The 21,814-nt window shown below is 40.7% G+C and overlaps 1 protein-coding gene across 1 annotated transcript in view; it reads right to left on the reverse strand.

Moving 5' to 3' along the window:
- CCDC146 (coiled-coil domain containing 146) overlaps positions 1 to 21,814 on the reverse strand; it is a 176,483-nt gene that overhangs the window by 50,433 nt on the left and 104,236 nt on the right. Inside the window, exons 3-4 of the mRNA XM_025378737.1 lie at positions 7,054 to 7,136; positions 2,910 to 3,119 (exon numbers count right to left, since the gene is read on the reverse strand). Of these exons, the coding sequence (XP_025234522.1) occupies positions 2,910 to 3,119; positions 7,054 to 7,136 (293 nt within the window). The remainder of the gene's footprint in view (positions 1 to 2,909; positions 3,120 to 7,053; positions 7,137 to 21,814) is intronic.

Consider the following 21,814-nt stretch of genomic DNA (forward strand, 5'->3'; position numbering starts at 1 on the left):
TGGGGATGGAAATATCTACTTTTTCCAGGGGGACGGAGGTCAGCGGGAGGGTGTTGAGGGAACTGGTTTCTGTATCATGTGCAGTCATGTGTCGCTTAACGAAGGGAATATATTCTGAGAGATGCATCGTTAGGCAGCTTCATCACTGTGTGAACACATGGAGCGCACTTACACAAACCTACATGGTGTGGCCGGCTACACATCTAGGCTGTGTGGTAAAGCCTGTCGCACCTAGGCTATAGACCTGCATAGCAGGTTACCGAACTGAGTACTGTAGGCAATTGTAATACAATAAGTATTTGTGTATCTAAACAAAGAACACACACAGTAAAAATATGGCATAAAAGATAAAAAATGGTACACCTGTCTAGGGCACTTACCATAAATGGAGGCTGCAGGACTGGAAGTTGCTCAGGGTGAGTCAGTGGCTGGGTGAGTGGTGAGTGAATGTGAAGACCTAGGACGTTACTTACACTCCTGTGGACTTTATAAACACTGTACACTTAGGCTACACTACATTTATAAAACATATTATTCTTTGATAATAAATGTACTGTAACTTTACTTTACAAAATTTACTTTTTTTTAGCTTTTGACTCATAACACAGCTTAAAATACACATTGTAGAGCTGTGTAAAAATATTTTCTTCCTTTGTATTCTTATTCTACAAGGTTTTTAATTAAATTTCTTTTTACTTTTACAACATTTTTTGTTAAAAACAAAGACATACACGAGTTCAAGACCACCCTGACCAAGATGGTGAAATCCCATCTCTACTAAAAATACAAAAATTAGTCGGGCATGGTGATGGGTGCCTGTAATCCCAGCTACTCGGGAGGCTGAGGCAGAGAATTGCTTGTACCCGGGAAGCAGAGGTTGCAGTGAGCCGAAATCATGCCACTGCTCTCCAGCCTGGGCGACAGAGCATAACTCTGTCTCAAAACAAACAAACAAACAACAAAACAGACATAAACACACACATTAGCCTAGGCCTACACAGCGTCAGCATCAAAGCCGTTGTTTTCTGCCCCCACATCTTGTCCCACTGGAAGGCATTTAGGAGCTGTTATCTCCTATAACAATGCCTTTTCCTGGAATACTTCCTGAAGGACCTGCCTGAGGCTGTTTTACAGTTAATATATTTTTTTAAGAAGTAGAAAGAGTACACTCCAAAATAAAATGTATCAAATAGTAAATACTAGGCAAAAGTACATTTTCAGCTTCATTGCAATCTTACGGGACCATCATCATATAGACAGTCCATTGTTGACTGAAACACCATTATGAGGTGCATGACTGTGATTCTAAATATGGTAAGGCAATGAAATGCAGAGCCTATCATTCTTTACTGCTATTTCTTTTAGCATCACCATTATTTTCAGGAAAATAAGCTTGTTAGTTCTTGAGCCGTTAATATTTGAGAATGCAAGGGAACCTTCTCAAGCTTAAGAATGATACATTATAAATTCAAAAAGAATACATACTAAACATTTCTGCAAATGTGCATTTTGAATGTTCTTATTCACCGCAGGTCACTACGCATTGTCTCCTTCCCATCTCAGTGAATAATCTGCCTGTCTATACCTAAAGGGCAACAGTTCTGGTTTTTGTTTTTGTTTTTTTTCTCTTGGCAGGAATAGTTGGAAATTTTAAACAATTTAAATATCAACTGACTTATGTTCTTCTTACTCTTTCACGGAAATGTCAAGCATTCACATTTTCAATACTAATGAACAACCACCAATTGTTTTAATTTCATTATTTTCTCAACTGAAAGAGTGCTTACAGAGCACAGAAATAGCTGGGCTTTCTTTTTATAGATGTCACTGGAAAGCCTGAAACAAGTTTAGATTGAAAGACAAAAAACCTCCCATTTCCCCCCCGAATAGGATGTCTTGATTAAACTGACCTTCTTTATTCACACCCCACCCATACCCACCGCCAGTGAAAAAATAGGCCCCAAAGAGAAGATTTTAAACCCAGGGCTTCTAAGGTCTTCGAGAGGTTGCTCAAGTCATTTGCTTGTCTCTAGGAAGGACTGAATTATATTTGCACTGTCAGAAGTCCACCTCTTAAAAATAGCCAGAGAAAGTTCTGCCACCTTAAATGGTAACAAACCCTAGGAGAAATGGTTTTGCTTTCTCCCCTGTACCCAGGCACAGCACACCACAGCCGAAAACTTGAATTGCCATCATTTTCAAATTCAATCTAAATAGTATGACTTGCTGAACAAACCCTTCCACTGACTTGCTACTCCCTGGGAGGAAAGTTAGAAGAGATTTTGAAAACAACACTTCCCCTTTTAGCACTTAATGTCTGCTTTAGTTCACTAAATGACGTCCTCTAAATTTGGATAAGTAAATATGTCTTCCAAAAGGATGTACCTTTTCTCCTTGATCCTGAGGAATAGCCTAGTAGTAGGAGATGAAGTTTGCGTATGTGGTCCTGTTGCTGTTCTCTTAGAAGAATAGAGTGAGCCAGATTAGATGTGAACCTCAGCTCACGGAGGCTTGTTTGGAAAACGCATGTGGGGAGAAGCGCCCACCATGCAGATGCGTGCTCTGGTACTGCACACATGAGGGGCCACTGCCAGGGCAGGGGGAGGGCAAGGGAGTGCTAAGAACTTGTTTGATGGAGTGTGTTCTTTGGCTGCAGCTGTCAATGAGATGGCTTTCCTGACATGAAAAACACAGCAGGCACCTCTGTCACCTGAGCTTTTATTCGAGAAGCGTAATTTTCTTGTTCAGGGACTTCCCATTCCATTCTAAGGATTCAAGAGAACTAGGCTTGCAATCATCATCATATTGCTGTCTCCTACTCCTTCAGTTACCTCCAACTTCATCTCATTTTTTTTTTCTATTTATGAGGAAATGACTTTTCAGTGTGCGGGAGAGCATTGTTCACTTACCTATTTAATCTGTACTGATTATGGAACTCTCTTTCCTTCACTGCATTATATTCATTTTGATACTTGAGAAGTTGTTCTCTCATTTTGGAGACCTCTGTGGAGAATGCTTCTGGAAAATTATCAGCTTGCTGCAGGTGAAACTGCTGCTGTTGTACTTGCTCAGTGAAACGTTTGGCATTCTGTAGCAGTTGGACCTCTGACTCTTGTGTGCTGAGTTACATGAAAAACAGAGACTCATGTAATGAGACATGTACACCCTCGGTTCCCTTTGTGGCTCCTGTGGGGGTCTAGTGAGGATAGCTGCTCCCCACTCCTGGGCTCAGCTCAACTCTGACATTTTTGTGCCAAGTCAGTTGACCCTTCATGTCCGTGAGTCCACATTTGTGGATTCAATCAACCACAAGGGAAAATTTTTGTTAAAAAATTGAGTGTGCTTCACCTTTGTGGTATTCTCCTCCAAAACACCTAACTCTGGTCTAAATATGAGAAAAATCCCAAACTGAGAAACATTCTGTAGAATACCTGACTAGCACTCTTAAAACTGTCAACGTGATTTAAAAAAACAAGGAAACACTGAGAAATTGTCACAGAGATCAAGGAGACATGAGGACTAAATATAGTAGGGTATACTGCATTGGGTCCTGGAACAAAAAAAGAACATTAGTGGAAAAACTGTTGAAAATCTGGAGTTCAATTAATAGTAATATACAAATGTTAACTTCCTAGTTTTGACCATGGTTATGTAAGATGCTCCCATTAGAGGAAAATGGGTAAAGGATAGATGGGAACTTCATATATTATTTTTGCAACTTTTCTATGAATCTAAAATTATTCCAAAATAAAATGTTTACTTAAAAATTGTTTCTTTACTGAACATGTAGACTTTTCTTGTCACGATTCCCTAAAGAATATAGCATAACCACCATTTACATAGCATTTACATTGTATTAGTATCGCAGGTAATCTAGAAATGATTTAAAGTATACAGGAGGATGTGATTAGGTTACATGCAAATACTATACCATTTTATATCAGGGACTTGAGTATCCATGGATTTTGGTATCTGCAGGAGCTCCTGGAATCAATCCCCCATGGATACCAAGAGATGACTGTACTATGCTAGGTGCAAGAGGTGAATAAGGCTTAGCTCCTAGCTTCAAGAATCTTACAATCTGGCAGATGGGGAGGAATACCAGATGACAAGTACTACCGCTGGTGTCCAGATCACGACAGCAGGAGACAACAGAAAAAGGATCACTCAATGGGTATGTGACATTTGCACTTGACTTTGAAGAATGATTATGACTTACTAGAAGGGGATAAATGATAGGGAAAGAGGAGATTTCCCCTTGAACTCCCCAAACAACCCTAGCTCCCTTGAATTCTTGTAATGTAATTGTAGGAAAATCTCTCCCCACTTAGTGAACTAAGAAAAGACAAACTTTTCTAAAGGCACTTTATTAGGAAACTAGAAAGAGAAATTCCCATACATAATTATGAATATAAATAAATGTATAGATTTCTAAGATGAACACTGGTTAGAGCTGGACTTGAAGGTCACAGTAGAGGGAGATTCCTACAACCCCAGTTATGTTCTATGGCCTTGGCCCTATGTAGGGAAAAGGACTAAACATCTGTCAGAGGATGTAGAAAAAGGACATGGTGGAATCTCCACTATCTTGTAGAACTCCTCTATGCTACAAGCTAGCATCAGCTAGCAACAGCCCCAACCTTACCAGTAGATAGGATTCGTATATCCCAGAAACCCTTATATTAGCTACCTCTCCTATTTGAAGTAAGCCCTCACCACTTCCTGTTTTAGAACCAGAGCTCTCTTTTGATGTGTGCTCCCCACCAACTGTCCTCACCAAGAGAAATCTTCAAGTTCCAGCTCATTTGCAGAGACGCCCAATGACTTGATCAAGCCAGTCTCAACTGAAGTTACCTTGTGCCTGCCTCACCTTTGTGATATTCTCAATTCAGTACAGATACATCCATTGTCCCAGGTTTTACAATGTTATTTGCTCAACAGTATCTAGCAAAACATTTACTGAGACATAACACGTTCCAGGCATGATGTTAGGTACCAAACAGCAATAACAATAGCTACAATGAAACCTCAAATAATTTTCACTAATGAAAGCTGCAATTATTCTCCTATAATTCAATTTCCATGTATACTAATAAACTTTGCAAATCCAAAGTTATCTGATCTCCTTAATAAGTCAGGATTCAGCTAATGAAATTGTAAGCTGTTGGCCCAGGCTACAGTGCCTGTTTCTCCACAGAAAGGACAGGGTGGTAGGGTTCCAGCCAGAACACAAATGGCAACTTACCCACATGTACTTAAAACATGACACCAGTAGAAGAGACTTTAACAACTCTTATAACACAGTTTCTATGGAAGACTCCTTCAGTTTCAGTTCAATATTTCCAGGCTATATCTGCCCAGCTGCAGTCCTAGCAGCACGAATGTTATGTCTACTTCATATCTTTCCCACCCGCCAGGCATTGGGAGTAGGAGAGAATGGTGAGTGTTTGCAATGGCAATAGAGGGAACTAAGTGGTCAAGAGGTAAAATGTGGGTAGCAGAAGGGAAGTTAACTGTTTTGCAACACAACCTGGAAGAGGAAGAAATAACGCCATAGCTGAGGTCCTGCATTGCTACTTGTCATTAGGGGCCAGGGAGCTGAGTTGCGGGCCAAGGGAGGAGGAAGTTAAGTCAAAGCACCCTGCAAATCTCCACTGGGCTCCAGAGAAGAGCTATCCAGAGGGCAGGAAACACTGATATTCCTTGTGTCTGCAAAGAGGATTGGAGGGATGCCCAGAGAACTGCATGGCATTTCCTCTCAGTTAGGCAGTGTGAAGTACGCTGTAAAAGATGACTCCAGACTTTCCACTTAAAGTCTCAAAATTCCTGAGTCTTGAGAACTCTGAGAACACACTGGCAGGCGTGACCAGCTATGGGGGAATGGAACCTCCATTAGGTGCGAGGGTGAGGACTTGGCTTGGGCTTGAGGATGAGGAACGAAGGCTGAGGGCTCTGGAGGGGTGTGAGGAGCCTGGGTGCACCTGAAGTTTGCATAGGAATGCAGCTCTCCTCTTCTCAAAGTTGTTCACTCTTCCCTCATGCTTTCACCCTCAAGGTAGCCAAATCTCTCTGGGCAAGATAAGAAGGAGGGGCAGTGATTGGGAATTGCGGGGAGAGGACGGCTGGGGAGTGGCAGCGTGGAGTTTCTATCTGCTGCTGTTGTTACTTGGCTTTTGATGAAGACACCATGCAAGACCATGAGACAAGATGGGGGAAAAGGAAAGAAAGAGGCTTTGGAGTGGTAAAGAATCACAGCACATCAGGGTTTTTCTTCACTCCCCTGCCCTCTTAATTCCCAGTGGCTAATAGCCAGTGCTCAGGCAGGCTTGCTGGACTCTTCTGTGGTAGCCTGTTCTTCTGACCTGTTGCTGACTGGGACTTGCAAGGTAAGTAGCTTGTGATATGGGAAGGAGGTGAGAAGTAAAGACAGGGTCTCAGCAGACTTAGGTTGGGGTTGTTGGAGAATCTACACCTCTGAGTGATGAACAGACATGGGAGAAGGGTCCTGCAGGTGTGGCCTATGTAGAGACTGTCAGTGTCCCACCAGAATCCTCTTGCCTACCGGCAGCTTTGGTGGACAGTTGCCATATGTCAGCAGCACCTGTGTCCCTCTGCCTGAGAGCTGTCTCTGGCCATCAAAGTTTGCTTCGTTTGTCAAAGGGCAAGCTAGAAGTGTCAAGAGCTAATCTACCTGGGAGTAATTTGTAATAAAATGAATGGTGGAAACTGGTGGGCAAATATTCCAGTTTCTTCACTCTTCAGGGGGAGAGTGCTGAGGTGAACCACTCAGAGGCTCCTCTGTGAGGCTGAGCCCCAGTAGCCCATCATATAAACTCGCAGATGAACATGGCCCGTTCAAGGCTGGATTCCTTCCTTCCCAGTTGCACTTCCCCACTTGCTCATGATGCTTTCTCGTATCACTTCTCAAACTACCTGAACGCAAATCCTTGCCTCAGGGTCTGCTGATGGGGGAATGCAAATGAAGACAGGTCTCATCACCACTAAGAAATTTAAAGATGATTAATCATGTCTCCATACTGGTAAATTGCGTACCTCATCACGGCGTCATGCAGCAAGGTATACTTGGCTTTTAACTCTGCCATTCTGGTTCCAGGAAGTTTTCCCATAGCATATAACTAGCAAAGAGAACAAAAGGTCACTATTAATCACCACCCTCTTTAGTCTCTTAAGCAGGCGATGGAATGGATATATGGATATCTTATAAAATCCTCCATTCAACATTAGAGGAGACACATGAGGCAATGTAGTGTACTGGAAACATGCCAAGTGTTTGGAGAAAATAGTGCTGGTTCTATTCTGCCCCCAGTACATTCTGTGTCCTCAGGCAAGTCTCTTCATCTCCCTAGGCTGTTATTTCTTTGTCTGGAAATTAAGAGAATTGAGTTAAATTCTTCTAATTCTAAAAAAAAATTCAAGGTTTAACAAATAATCTGAATAGTGTAGATTATAGGAAAGGCTATTTGTAAATTGAGAAAATGAATGGTTATTGAACAGCTATTAGAATATGTGTTGCCCATCAGTTATTTCATTCTTAAAAATATTGTGAAATAAAGATTATCTTCTCCATTTGAAACTAAAGTTTAGAAAAATGGTTTGTTCAAAATTGTAGAGCTGGTTGAGCTCCAAAAACCCACGATCACTCCCTTGTACCATGATGCCTTTGCCTCTGCTGTCAAAGAAGCATGGAAAGGTTTCCAATGCATAAAGAGGTACTATTTATTCCCATTTTATTTCTAGTTAAAATGACTTTTGATCTGTTCTCTGAGTTAGGTGATAATTAGTTAACGGACATCATAAAACATCGTCAAACACTAAAGTTTTACCATCCTAAAATCGTAATGCAATGAGCATTTGTATTAGGTTTGACTTCAACTGCTAGCGACAGTATCAAAATAGAACTAAAGAGAATATTTCTGTTTTTCAACCAGTTGTTCTTACGTTCATTTATTTATTTATTATGGAGTCTCACTGTGTTGCCCAGGTCGGAGTGCAATGGTGCAATCTCGGCTCACTGTAACCTCTGCCTCCTGGGTTTAAGCGATTCTCATACCTCAGCCTCCCGAGTAGCTGGGACCACAAGGGCGCACCACCATGCCCAGCTAATTTTTTGCATTTTTTTGTAGGGATGGGGGTTCACCATGTTAGCCAGGCTGGTCTTGAACTCCTGACCTCAGGTGATCCACCTGCCTTGGCCTCCCAAAGTGCTGAAATTACAGGCGTGAACCACTGCGCCTGGCCCTTACCTCTAAAGTATTTATTGAATCCATCCACTTTCCTCTCCCTTCCCTGATCTCACTGGCCCAAGTCTCATCATCTTTCAGTTGGACGATTACAAAACCTCCTAATTGCCCTTCTGCCAGGGAGATTTTTCAGGCAGATCTTTTTAAAAATCAGTCAAGGTTATGTTATGCTGGGTGCTCAAAACACTTCAAATGGAATAAAATTCAAGACCCTTGGTATTCAAGACCTTGAGGTCCTGCCTGACTCCAACACCCCCACAGCCTCCTTACACAACACCCTCTTCAGGCTTCCAGTGCTTCAGTGCTTCTGCCACACTGGCTGCCTTTGATTTCCACAAGTGTGTGAGTCTCTCTTTTTCTCCAGGGCCTCTGATTAGTCATTCCTCACTCCCTCCGCTTCACTCCAACTCTTTCTTCATGCCTCAGCTTAAATATCAGTTCATAAGAAGGCCTTCTCTGACTTCCAAATCTAAGGAAGATTACCACATGTACTTACTCCTACCCTTAAAGAACGCTGTGCTTCATAACATTACAATCTGCAAGAATAAATTTACTTACATTATTAAAAACATTTTTATACTTCCCCAGCTAGTATATAAGACCTATGAGGAAAGGGCCCAGATTACCTTGTCCTTCACTGTATCCTCAGCCGAAGTATTACTAGAATCCCAGGCACAGTATAGGTGCTAGATAAATTGCTTATATTTGTTAGCAAATGAATGAATGAAGCTATCAAAATGCAAAAGTCTGAGTGTATACAGTGGGGTTTCATGGTCTTTCTAACCACATCAGGGTAGAAAAATGTTAAATACATTATGAAACCATCTCTTCTTTGTGAAAGTATTGGGGATCTTTCCTGAGGGCCATATTAGCTGGTACCAGGCCTGGCTTCCAATCCCTACAGTCCTCATTTTTTTCTTTAATCTATGGGTGAAATATGGTGAACAAGATCTTTGAGACCTTTGAGGATACTCTACCTATATCAAATATCTTAAAATCTATTCATATGCCACCTTAAATATAATTTATTTATAACTTTTTTTTCCCCCAGAGATGGATTCTCACTCTGTTGCCCAGGCTGGAGTACGGTGGCACAATCTCGGCTCACTGCAACCTCTGCCTCCCGGGTTCTGGCAATTCTCCTGCCTCAGCCTCCCAAGTAGGTGGGACTACAGGCGCATGCCACCACGCCCGGCTAATTTTTTGTATTTTAGTAGAGATGGGGTTTCACCATGTTGCCCAGGCTAGTCTCGAACTCCTGAGCTCAGGCAACTCACCCACCTTGGCCTCCCAAAGTGCTAGGATTACAGGTGTGAGCCACTGCGCCCGGCCTATTTGTAACTTTTTAACTGTTGAATTGCTGTTGGTAAGTAGACTTAATGTCACATTTTACAGACATTTATTTTGGTTCTGCAGTATTTTTTAGCCAATATAGAATTTATTTCATGTTTCAAACATTTTCATTGGTTTCCCAAAGTGTACAGACCATAGTTACTATGCCTTTAAAATCTAATAAGTTTAAAAAAAAAAAAAAAAAAAAAAAAAAAAAAGCCTTTACAAGTAGACACACTTAAAGGAGAAAAGTTGCTGGGAAAAGATTATGAAAAGGTAAATATGTGAGTATGTGTTTGTATGTATATGTGTACAATGAAGACCAACTAGGGGCTAGCCTAGTAACTAGCTAATCACTCAGCTTCTGAAGGTAAACTACTGGGTAAAGTAATTGTGGATTCATACATTCAAAAAACAGATAGTATTTAGCTTTTTTCTTAAGCTGAAAAGACCATTACTTCCTACTTAATGCTCCCTGCATAATACAAACAGAAATGAATATAACATAGGCCCTGCCTTAAGGTAGGCCAAAGTTTGAAGAGATAGATACAAAAGAAATGACAGAATACTGAAACTACATTCTGTAGTTTTATTTTAAGTAAATGATTGTATCTGGCATTTTGCAATGTTTTAATATTGCAAGTTAAAGCAGGGGTTCCCAGCCCCTGGGCTTTAGGAACTGGGCTGCACAGGAGATGAGCAGTGGGTAAGTGAGCATTACCACCTGAGCTCTGCATCTGACAGATCAGTGGTGGCATTAGATTCTCACAGGAGCATAAACCCCATTGCGAAATGCGCATGTGAGGGATCTAGGTTGTGCACTCCTTATGAGAATGTAACGCCTGATGATCTATGGTGGAACAGTTTCATCCCAAAAGCGTTCCTTCCACTCCATGGAAAAATTGTCTTCCAAGAAACTGATCCCTGGTGTCAAAAAAGTTGGGGACTGCTGATTTAAAGCAAATAGGTAAAATTATAAATTACAGACCAATCCAGGGGGTGGGTGGGACTTCCAAAATGGTGCAATGAAGAGCTTGATGAATTCTCTCCCTCACAGAAACATTGATTTGGCCAGGCGCAGTGGCTTATGCCTGTAATCCCAGAACTTTGGGAGGCCGAGGCAGGCAGATCATCTGAGGTCAGGAGTTCGAGACCAGCCTGGTCAACATGATGAAACCCCATTTCTACTAAAAATACAAAAAATTAGCCGGGCGTGGTGGCACATGCCTGTACTACCAGCTACTCGGGAGGCTGAGGCAGGAGAATCGCTTGAACCACAGAGGCAGAGGTTGCAGTGAGCTGAGATCACTCCACTGCACTCCAGCCTGGGTGACAGCATGAGATTCTGTCTCAAAAAAAGAAAAGAAAAGAAACACTGATTTAACTGGTCAAAATAATCTAAGACAACCATTTAAAATATCTGGAAATTGACCTAAGGGTATATAATAAATTGAGAAACACTTATTCAATAAAATCTACTGAAGCTCAGCAAGAAACTGCCATTTGAACCATGGGCTGCATCCATCCCTCTAGCTCCAGGTTTCAGAACTATTCTGGGCAGGCTTGCAGCCAGTGAGGTGCCCATGTACCCCACTTTCCTATTGCTGAAGATCAAGATCTATCCCAGATGAAGATCTAGGAAACGGTAGCACTCAGCACTCATCCTCCCCTTCTTCCCCACGGGCAGCTGTCGCTGTTTGGTAGTGCCAGTACTCACTCCCTAAAGTCCTGCTCTACAGGCAGACCCTTCACAGGGCAAACAAAACAGATCCGAGTTTCCCATATCCCCAGCTCCTGCTCAGTAACACAGAGGCTCTGACCAGGTTGGGGGCTGAGCAAGCTGTGAGGACTTGCAGCTCTGCAGCCCTGCCTTTGACTTTATTTGGAACAGAGTGTAGTACATTCATGTCCCAGAGCAATGTAAAAAATAATAGACATAGAAAAATAGATATCATAAGGGCTAACAGAGTAGGCCAATAGCTCTGTGATACTAATAGATGCAGACCAGCAGAAGTTTAACAGATAAACTGGGATGAGGGACAGTAAAAAAATTCACACTTGATACTGGTGGTCCAGGAGACTGTGGAAAAGCCCATGGCTGTGGCCACCCAAGATCAACTAGACAGGGTACTTCCAAGCTGTCAGTCCCTGTGTTAAAAGTGGCAGGTATATAAACTCCTTGAACTTCAAAAGTTGTTGCCAAGTCACACACAGACCCAATGGAAAAGGATGAAAACCTTACTGGCCCAGGGGGCTTAAGCGTGACCTCTGACCAATCAGTGACTGACCCAGGGCAACCCCTAGGAACTCAAGTTTAAAAACAAAAAAACAAGGGACAACTATCTAAGCAGAGACATCAGAGGCTGCCTACTGTGGGGGAAAAATATACTTCACAGTATTAGTCCAGCCAAGTCACTAAACAAATAAATAAATGAACAACAAGAACAAGAACAAAACAGCATCAATAAGCCTGGGAAGGATCAGAATCCAGAGTTGTTACAATATATGACCTAAAATGTCCAATTTTCAATGAAAAATTGTGAGACATGCAAGGAAACAAGAAAGTGTGACCCCCATCCCACATAGTGAGATCCCCAGCCCTTTTTTACACAGGAAAAAAACCAAAAAAAACAAAAAAACAGGCAGAAACTTTCTTGGGGAGGATGCAGATGTTAGATTTAACAAAGACTTCAAAGAAGATATTATAAATATGTTTGAAGAATGAAGGAAACCATGTTTAGAAAATTAAAGGAGAGTATGATGACAATGCATCAAATAGAGATTGTCAATAAGAAGAAATTTTTAAGGAGCTACACTGAAATTCCTAAGTAGAAAATCATAATTGAAAAATTCACTGGAGGAATTCAACAGTAGATTTGAGCAAGCAGAAGAATCAGTAAACGTGTAGATAAGTAGAGAAGGCAGACGTGCCCACTTATTCATGTGGGATGTGCTTCAAGACCCCAAAAGGATCCCTGAATGGATAGTACCTAACCAATATATGCTAGGCACAAATTTATTTTCCCTTCTTCACAATTCACAGATAAGATGTATTCTTACTGTAGATCTTAGCAACTTCAGCAAACTTTTTTTTTTCTTTCCTTACTAAGTTGAGAACTTTCACTTTTTCACTTAAAGAAAGCACTTTATGGCTTCTCTTTGGCATATCCAAATTGCCACTAACACTGTTCTTGTGCTTTTGGGCCATTATTAAGTAAAATAAGGGTTACTTGACACAAGCACAGCAATCCTGCAACAGTGGACCTGATAACTAAGACAGCCACTAAGTGACCAATGGGTGGGTAGTATACATAGTGTGTACATGCTGGACAAAGGGATGATTCACATTCCAGGTGGGATGGAGTGAGACCATGAGATATTTTATCACACTACTCAGAATAGCATGCAATTAAAACTTATGAATTGTTTACTTCTGGAATTTTCCACTTAATATTTTTGGACCATAGTTGACCACGGATACCCGAAATGGCAGAACATAAAATTGCAGATGGGGTGGTGGGGACTACTGTATATAATTTGAAGAACAGAGAGAAAAAGTATGAAGACACACGAACAGATTGTCACAGAAATGGAGGACATTAAGTCCACTAAATTACATGTAATGGGAGAACCAGAGAAAAAAAGAACAGAAAAAATACTTGAAGAAATAAAAACTTTGCAAATGGGATAAAAACATATTCAAGAGCTCAAAGAATCCCTGGTAGAATCAACAAAAAGATATTCACAGGGGGGCGCCCAACATGGCCGAATAGGAACAGCTCCAGCCTCCAGCTCCCAGTGTGAGCGACACAGAAGATGGGTGATTTCTGCATTTTCAACTGAGGTACCAGGTTCATCTCACTGGGGCGTGTTGGACAGTCGGTACTGGTCAGTGGGTGCAGCCCAACCAGCAAGAGCTGAAGCAGAGCTGGGAAGCACAAGGGGGAAGGGAATTCCTTTTGCTAGCCAAGGGAAACTGAGACACACAACACCTGGAAAATCAGGTAACTCCCACCCTAATACTGCACTTTACCAAGGGTCTTAGCAAATGGCACACCAGGAGATTACATCCCGCACCTGGCCCAGAGGGTCCCACACCCACGGAGCCTCCCTCATTGCTAGCACATTAGTCTGAGATCTAACTGCAAGGCAGCAGCAAGGCTGGGGGAGGGGCGCCCACCATTGTGGAGGCTTAAGTAGGTAAACAAAGCCACCAGGAAGCTCAAATTGGGTGGAGCCCACCACAGCTCAAGGAGGCCTGCCTGCCTCTGTGGACTCCAACTCTGGGGACAGGGCATAGCTAAAGAAAAAGCAGCAGAAACCTCTGCAGATGTAAATGTCCCTGTCTGACAGCTTTGAAGAGAGCAGTGGTTCTCCCAGCACAGAGGGTTGAGATCTGAGAATGGACAGACTGCCTGCTCAAGTGGATCACTGATACCTGAGTAGCCTAACTGGGAGACATGCCCCACTGGGTGCAGACCGACACCTCACACCTCACATGGCTGGGTACACCCCCTGAGATGAAGCTTCCAGAGCAAGAATCAGACAGAAACACTCGCTGTTCAGCAATATTCTATCTTCTGCAGCCTCCGCTGCTGATACCCAGGCAAACAGGGTCTGGAGTGGACCTCCAGCAAACTCCAACAGACCTGCAGCTGAGGGTCCTGACTGTTAGAAGGAAAACTAACAAACAGAAAGGACACCCACACCAAAACCCCATCAGTATATCACCATCATCAAAGACCAAAGGCAGATAAAACCACAAAGATGGGGAAAAAGTAGTGCAGAAAAGCTGGAAATTCAAAAAATCAGAGTGCACCTCCCCCTCCAAAGGAATGCAGCTCATCGCCAGCAATGGAACAAAGCTGGATGGAGAATGACTTTGACGAGTTGAGAGAAGAAGGCTTCAGTCAATCAAATTTCTCAGAGCTAAAGGAGGAACTACGTACCCAGCGCAAAGAAACTAAAAACCTTGAAAAAACAATGGATGAATGGATAACTAGAATAATCAATGCAGAGAAGACCATAAAAGAACTGATAGAGATGAAAACCATGACATGAAAACTACGTGACAAATGCACAAGCTTCAGTAACTGACTTGATCAACTGGAAGAAAGAGTATCAGTGACTGAAGATCAAATGAATGAAATGAAGTGAGAACAGAGGTGTAGAGAAAAAATAGTAAAAATAAATGAACAAAGCCTCCAAGAACTATGGGACTATGTGAAAAGACCAAATCTACGTCTGATTGGTGTGCCTCAAAGTGACGGGGAAAATGGAACCAAGTTGGAAAACACTCTTCAGGATATCATCCAGGAGAACTTCCCCAACCTAGTAAGGCAGGCCAACATTCAAATTCAGGAAATACAGAGAATGCCACAAAGATACTCCTCGAAAAGAGCAACTCCAAGACACATAATTGTCAGATTCACCAAAGTTGAAATGAAGGAAAAAATGTTAAGGGCAGCCAGAGAGAAAGGTCGGGTTACCCACAAAGGGAAGCCCATCAGACTAACAGAAGATCTCTCGGCAGAAACTCTACAAGCCAGAAGAAAGTGGGGGCCAATATTCAGAATTCTTAAAGGAAAGAATTTTCAACCCAGAATTTCATATCCAGCCAAACTAAGTTTCATAAGTGAAGGAGAAATAAAATCCTTTACAGACAAGCAAATGCTGAGAGATTTTGTCACCACCAGGCCTGCCCTACAAGAGATCCTGAAGGAAGCACTAAACATGGAAAGGAACAACAGGTACCAGCCATTGCAAAAACATACCAAAATGTAAAGTCCATCGATGCTAGGAAGAAACCGCATCAACTAACGAGCAAAATAACCAGCTAATATCATAATGACAGGATCAAGTTCACACATAACAATATTAACCTTAAATGTAAATGGACTAAATGGTCCAATTAAAAGACACAGACTGGTAAATTGGATAAAGAGTCAAGACCCATCAGTTTGCTGTATTCAGGAGACCCATCTCACATGCAGAGACACACATAGGCTCAAAATAAAGGGATGGGGGAACATCTACCAAGCAAATGGAAAACAAAAAAAAAAAAAGCAGGGGTTGCAATCCTAGTCTATGATAAAACAGACTTTAAACTATCAAAGATCAAAAGAGACAAAGAAGGCCATTACATAATGGTAAAGGGATCAATTCATCAGGAAGAGCTATCCTAAATATATATGCACCCAATACAGGAGCACCCAGATTCATAAAGCAAGTCCTTAAAGACTTACAAAGAGACTTAGACTCCCATAAAATAATAATGGGAGACTTTAACACCCCACTGTCAACATTTGACAGATCAATGAGACAGAAAGTTAACAAGGATATCTAGGAATTGAACTCAACTCTGCAGCAAGCAGACCTAATAGACATCTACAGAACTCTCCACCCCAAATCAACAGAATATACATTCTTCTCAGCACCACATCACACTTATTCTAAAATTGACCACAGAATTGGAAGTAAAGCACTCCTCAGCAAATGTAAAAGAACAAAAATCACAACAAACTGCCTCTCAGACCACAGTGCAATCAAATTAGAACTCAAGATTAAGAAACTCACTCAAAACCGCACAACTACATGGAAACTGAACAACTTGCTCCTGAATGACTACTGGGAAAATAACGAAATGAAGCCAGAAATAAAGATGTTCTTTGAAACCAATGAGAACAAACATACAACATACCAGAATCTCTGGGACACATTTAAAGCAGTGTGTAGAGGGAAATTTATAGCACTAAATGCCCACAAGAGAAAGCAGAAAAGATCTAAAATCGATACCCTAACATCACAATTAAAAGAACTAGAGAAGCAAGAGCAAACACATTCAAAAGCTAGCAGAAGGCAAGAAAAAACTAAGATCAGAGCAGAACTGAAAGAGATAGAGAAACAAAAAACCCTTCAAAAAATCAATGAATCCAGGAGTTGGTTTTTTGAAAAGATCAACAAAATTGATAGACCGCTAGCAAGACTAATAAAGAAGAAAAGAGAGAAGAATCAAAGAGATGCAATAAAAAATGATAAAGGGGATATCACGACCAACTCCACAGAAATACAAACTACCATCAGAGAATACTATAAACACCTCTATGCAAATAAACTAGAAATCCTAGAAGAAATGGATAATTTCCTGGACACTTACACTCTCCCAAGACTAAACCAGGAAGAAGTTGAATCCCTGAATAGACCAATAGCAGGCTCTGAAATTGAGGCAATAATTAATAGCCTATCAAACAAAAAAAGTTCAGGACCAGACAGATTCACAGCCAAATTCTACCAGAGGTACAAGGAGGAGCTGGTACCATTCCTTCTGAAACTATTCCAATCAATAGAAAAAGAGGGAATCCTCCCTAACTCATTTTATGAGGCCAGCATCATCCTGTTACCAAAACCTGGCAGAGACACAACAAAAAAAGAGAATTTAGGACCAATATCCCTGATGAACATCGATGCAAAAATCCTCAATAAAATACTGGCAAACCAAATCCAGGAGCACATCAAAAAGCTTATGCATCATGATCAAGTGGGCTTCATCCCTGGGGTGCAAGGCTGGTTGAACATATGCAAATCAATAAACATAATCCAGCCTATCAACAGAACCAAAGACAAAAACCACATAATTACCTCAATAGATGCAGAAAAGGCCTTTGACAAAATTCAACAGCCCTTCATGCTAAAAACTCTCAATAAATTTGGTATTCATGGAACATATCTCAAAATAATAAGAGCTATTTATGACAAACCCACAGCCAATATCATACTGAATGGGCAAAAACTGGAAGTATTCCCTTTGAAAACTGGCACAAGACAGGATGCCCTCTCTCACCACTCCTATTCAACAAGTGTTGGAAGTTCTGGCTAGGGCAATCAGGCAAGAGAAAGAAATAAAGGGTATACAGTTAGGAAAAGAAGAAGTCAAATTGTCCCTGTTTGCAGATGACATGATTGTATATTTAGAAAACCCCATTGTCTCAGCCCAAAATCTCCTTAAGCTGATAAGCAACTTCAGCAAAGTCTCAGGATACAAAATTAATGTGCAAAAATCACAAGCATTCTTATACACCAATAACAGACAAACAGAGAGCCAAATCATGAATGAACTCCCATTCACAATAGCTTCAAAGAGAACAAAATACATAGGAATCCAACTTACAAGGGATGTAAAGGATCTCTTCAAGGAGAACTACAAAGCACTGCTCAGTGAAATAAAAGAGGACACAAACAAATGGAAGAACATACCATGCTCATGGATAGGAAGAATCAATATTGTGAAAATGGCCATACTGCCCAAGGTAATTTATAGATTTAATGCCATCCCCATTAAGCTACCAAAGACTTTCTTCATAGAATTGGAAAAAACTGCTTTAAAGTTCATATGGAACCCAAAAAGACCCCCACATTGCCAAGACAATCCTAAGCAAAAAGAACAAAGCTGTAGGCATCATGCTACCTGACTTCAAACTATACTACAAGGCTACAGTAACCAAAACAGCATGGTACTGGTACCAAAACAGAGATATAGACCAATGGAACAGAACAGAGCCCTCAGAAAGAATACCACACATCTACAACCATCTGATCTTTGACAAACCTGACAAAAACAAGAAATGGGGAAAGGATTCCCTATTTAATAAATGGTGCTGGGAAAATTGGCTAGCCATAAGTAGAAAGCTGAAACTGGATCCTTTCCTTACTTCTTATACGAACATTAATTCAAGATGGATTAGAGACTTAAATGTTAGACCTAAAACCATAAAAACCCTAGAAGAAAACCTAGGTAATACCATTCAGGACATAGGCATGGGCAAGGACTTCATGTCTAAAACACCAAAAGCAATGGCAACAAAAGCCAAAATTGACAAATGGGATCTAATTAAACTAAACAGCTTCTGCACAGCAAAAGAAACTACCATCAGAGTGAACAGGCAACCTACAGAATGGGAGAAAATTTCTGCAATCTACTCATCTGACAAAGGGCTAATATCCAGAACCTACAAAGAACTCCAACAAATTTACAAGAAAAAAACAAACAACCCCATCAAAAAGTTGGCAAAGGGTATGAACAGACACTTCTCAAAAGAAGACATTTATACAGCCAACAGACACATGAAAAAAATGCTCATCATTGCTTGCCATCAGAGACATGCAAACCAAAATCACAATGAGATACCATCTCACACCAGTTAGAATGGCAATCATTAAAAAGTCAGGAAACAACACGTGCTGGAGAGGATGTGGAGAAATAGGAATACTTTTACACTGTTGGTGGGCCTGTCAACTAGTTCAACCATTGTGGAAAACAGTGTGGTGATTCCTCAAGGATCTAGAACTAGAAATACCATTTGACCCAGCCATCCCATTACTGGGTATATACTCAAAGGATTATAAACCATGCTGCTATAAAGACACATGCACACATATGTTTATTGCGGCACTATTCACAATAGCAAAGACTTGGCATCGACCCAAATGTCCATCAGTGACAGACTGAATTAAGAAAATGTGGCACATATACACCATGGAATACTATGCACCCATAAAAAAGGATGAGTTCATGTCCTTTGTAGGGACATGGATGCAGCTGGAAACCATCATTCTCAGTAAACTATTGCAAGAACAGAAAACCAAACACTGCATGTTCTCACTCATAGGTGGGAATTGAACAATGAGATCACTTGGACACGGTAAGGGGAACACCACACACCGGGGCCTGTTGTGCGGAGCAGGGAGTGGGGAGGGATAGCACTAGGAGATATACCTAATGTAAATGACGAGTTAATGGGTACAGCACACCAACATGGCACATATATACATATGTAACAAACCTGAACGTTGTGCACACGTACCCTAGAACTTAAAGTATAATAATAATAAAAAAAAGATATTCACATTTGGATACATCACAAACTGCTGAAAGCTAAAGATAAAGATAAATCTCTAAAGTGGCAAAAAAACAAAAACAAAAAAACCCCCAGCTTATTATGTACAAGGGAATCACAGTAAGAGTGACTTGTCATCTAAAATAATGGAGGGCAGAAGGCAGTGACTTGACACATTCAAAGTGAAGAAAACACACACACACACACACACACACACACACACCTGTCAACCAAGAATCCTATATCCATCAAAAACATCTTTCAAAAAGGAAGGGAAAATAAAGACATTCCAATATAAACCAAAATAGAGAAAATCATTGCTGGCACACCTGCCTTATAAGAAATAATAAAGTAAGTTCTTCATGCTGGAAAGAAGGGACAATAACTCAAATCCACGTGAAAAAACAAAGAGTGTACTCAAGTTGAAAACATGCTCATATAAAAGCTTGGACACGAACGTTTATAGCAGCATCCTTCATAATAGTAAAAAAAAGAAAAAACCTTCATGTCCATCAATTGACAAATGGACAAACAAAATATATATCCATAGGATGGAATATTCAGCCATAAAAAGGAATGGAGTCTTCACGCCTACTATAACATGGGTGAACTTTGAAATCTATATGCTAAATGAAAGAGGCCAGATACCAAAGGCCACATATTGTGTTATTCATTTATATGAAATATCCAGAGTGGGCAGATCTTTGGAGACAGAAAGTCGATTTAGTGGTTTCCTACACGTAAGGCAACTGGTGGGAGGGGAATGACTTTTAATGGGCACAAGGTTTCTTTGGTGTCGTGGAAATATTCTACAATTAGGCCATGATTATAACACTCTGTGTATACACTAAAGGCCATTAAAAACACTTTAAAAGAGTGAATTTTATGGTAGAACTCAAGAAAACTTAATTTTAATGTAAATTATATTAGAAATCAATTTTCTGTGTAAAAGAGATACAACTGTAAAATCAAATTAGTGAAAACACTACAAAGTTAAAATTAAATTGCAAATACAAAGGATGAACTCATGCTTAAAATTTTTTTTCCTAGCTTTGTCCATTAAATAGCCTAGACTGCACACCTACAACTATCTGATCTTTGACCAACCTGACAAAAACAAGCAACAGGGAAAGGACTACCTATATTCAATAAATGGTGCTGGGATAACTGGATAACCATATGCAGAAGATTGAAACTGGACCCCTTCCTTACACCATACATAAAAATTAACTCAAGATGGATTAAAGACTTAAATGTAAAACCTACAACTATAATAACCCTGGAAGACAGCCTAGGCAATACCATTCAGGACACAGACATAGGCAAAGATTTAATGATGAGGACACCAAAAGCAATTGCAACAAAAACAAAAATTGGCAAACGGGATCTAATTAAACTAAAGAGTTTCTGCACAGCAAAAGAAACTATCAACAGAGTAAACAACCTACAGGAGGGGAAAAATTTTTGTAAACTATATATCCAACAAAGGCCTAATATCCAGCATCTATGAGGAATGTAAATTTATAAGAAAAAGCCAAACAACCCTACTAAAAAGTGAGCAAAGGACATGAACACTTTTCAAAAGAAGACATACATGTGGCCAATGCCAACAATTTTATGAAAAAAAGCTCAACATCACTGACCATTAGAGAAATGCAAATCAAAACCACACTAAGACACAATCTCACACCAGTCAGAATGGCTACTATCAGTTGGCGGAGGGAGAGCTTTAGGAAAAATAGCTAATGTATGCTGGGCTTAACACCTAGGTGATGGGTTGACAGGTGCAGCAAACCACCATGGCACACATTTACCTATGTAACAAACCTGCACATCCTGCACATGTGCCCCAGAACTAAAAATAAAATTTTTTTAAAAAGTCAAAAAATAACAGATGTTGGTGAGGTTGTGGAGAAAAAGGAACGCTTATACACTGTTGGTGGGAATGTAAATATTTCAGCCATTGTGGAAGACAGTAGCGATTCCTCAAATATCTAAAGACAGAAATACCATTCAATCCAGCAACCCCATTAATGGGTATATACCCAAAGGATATAAATTATTCTATTATAAAGAGACATCCATGCATATGTTCATTGCAGCACTATTCACAATAGCAAAGACATGGAATCAACCTAAATGGCCATCAATGATAGACCGGATGAAGAAAATGTGGTACATATACACCATGGAATACTATGCAGCCATAAAAAAGAATGAGATCATGTCCTTTGCAGGGACATGGATGGAACTGGAGGCCATTATCCTTAGCAAACTAACACAGGGACAGAAAACCAAATACTGCATGTTCTCACTTATAAGTCGGAG

Source organism: Theropithecus gelada, chromosome 3 (assembly GCF_003255815.1).
Source record: "Theropithecus gelada isolate Dixy chromosome 3, Tgel_1.0, whole genome shotgun sequence".
NCBI classification, from domain to species: domain Eukaryota; kingdom Metazoa; phylum Chordata; class Mammalia; order Primates; family Cercopithecidae; genus Theropithecus; species Theropithecus gelada.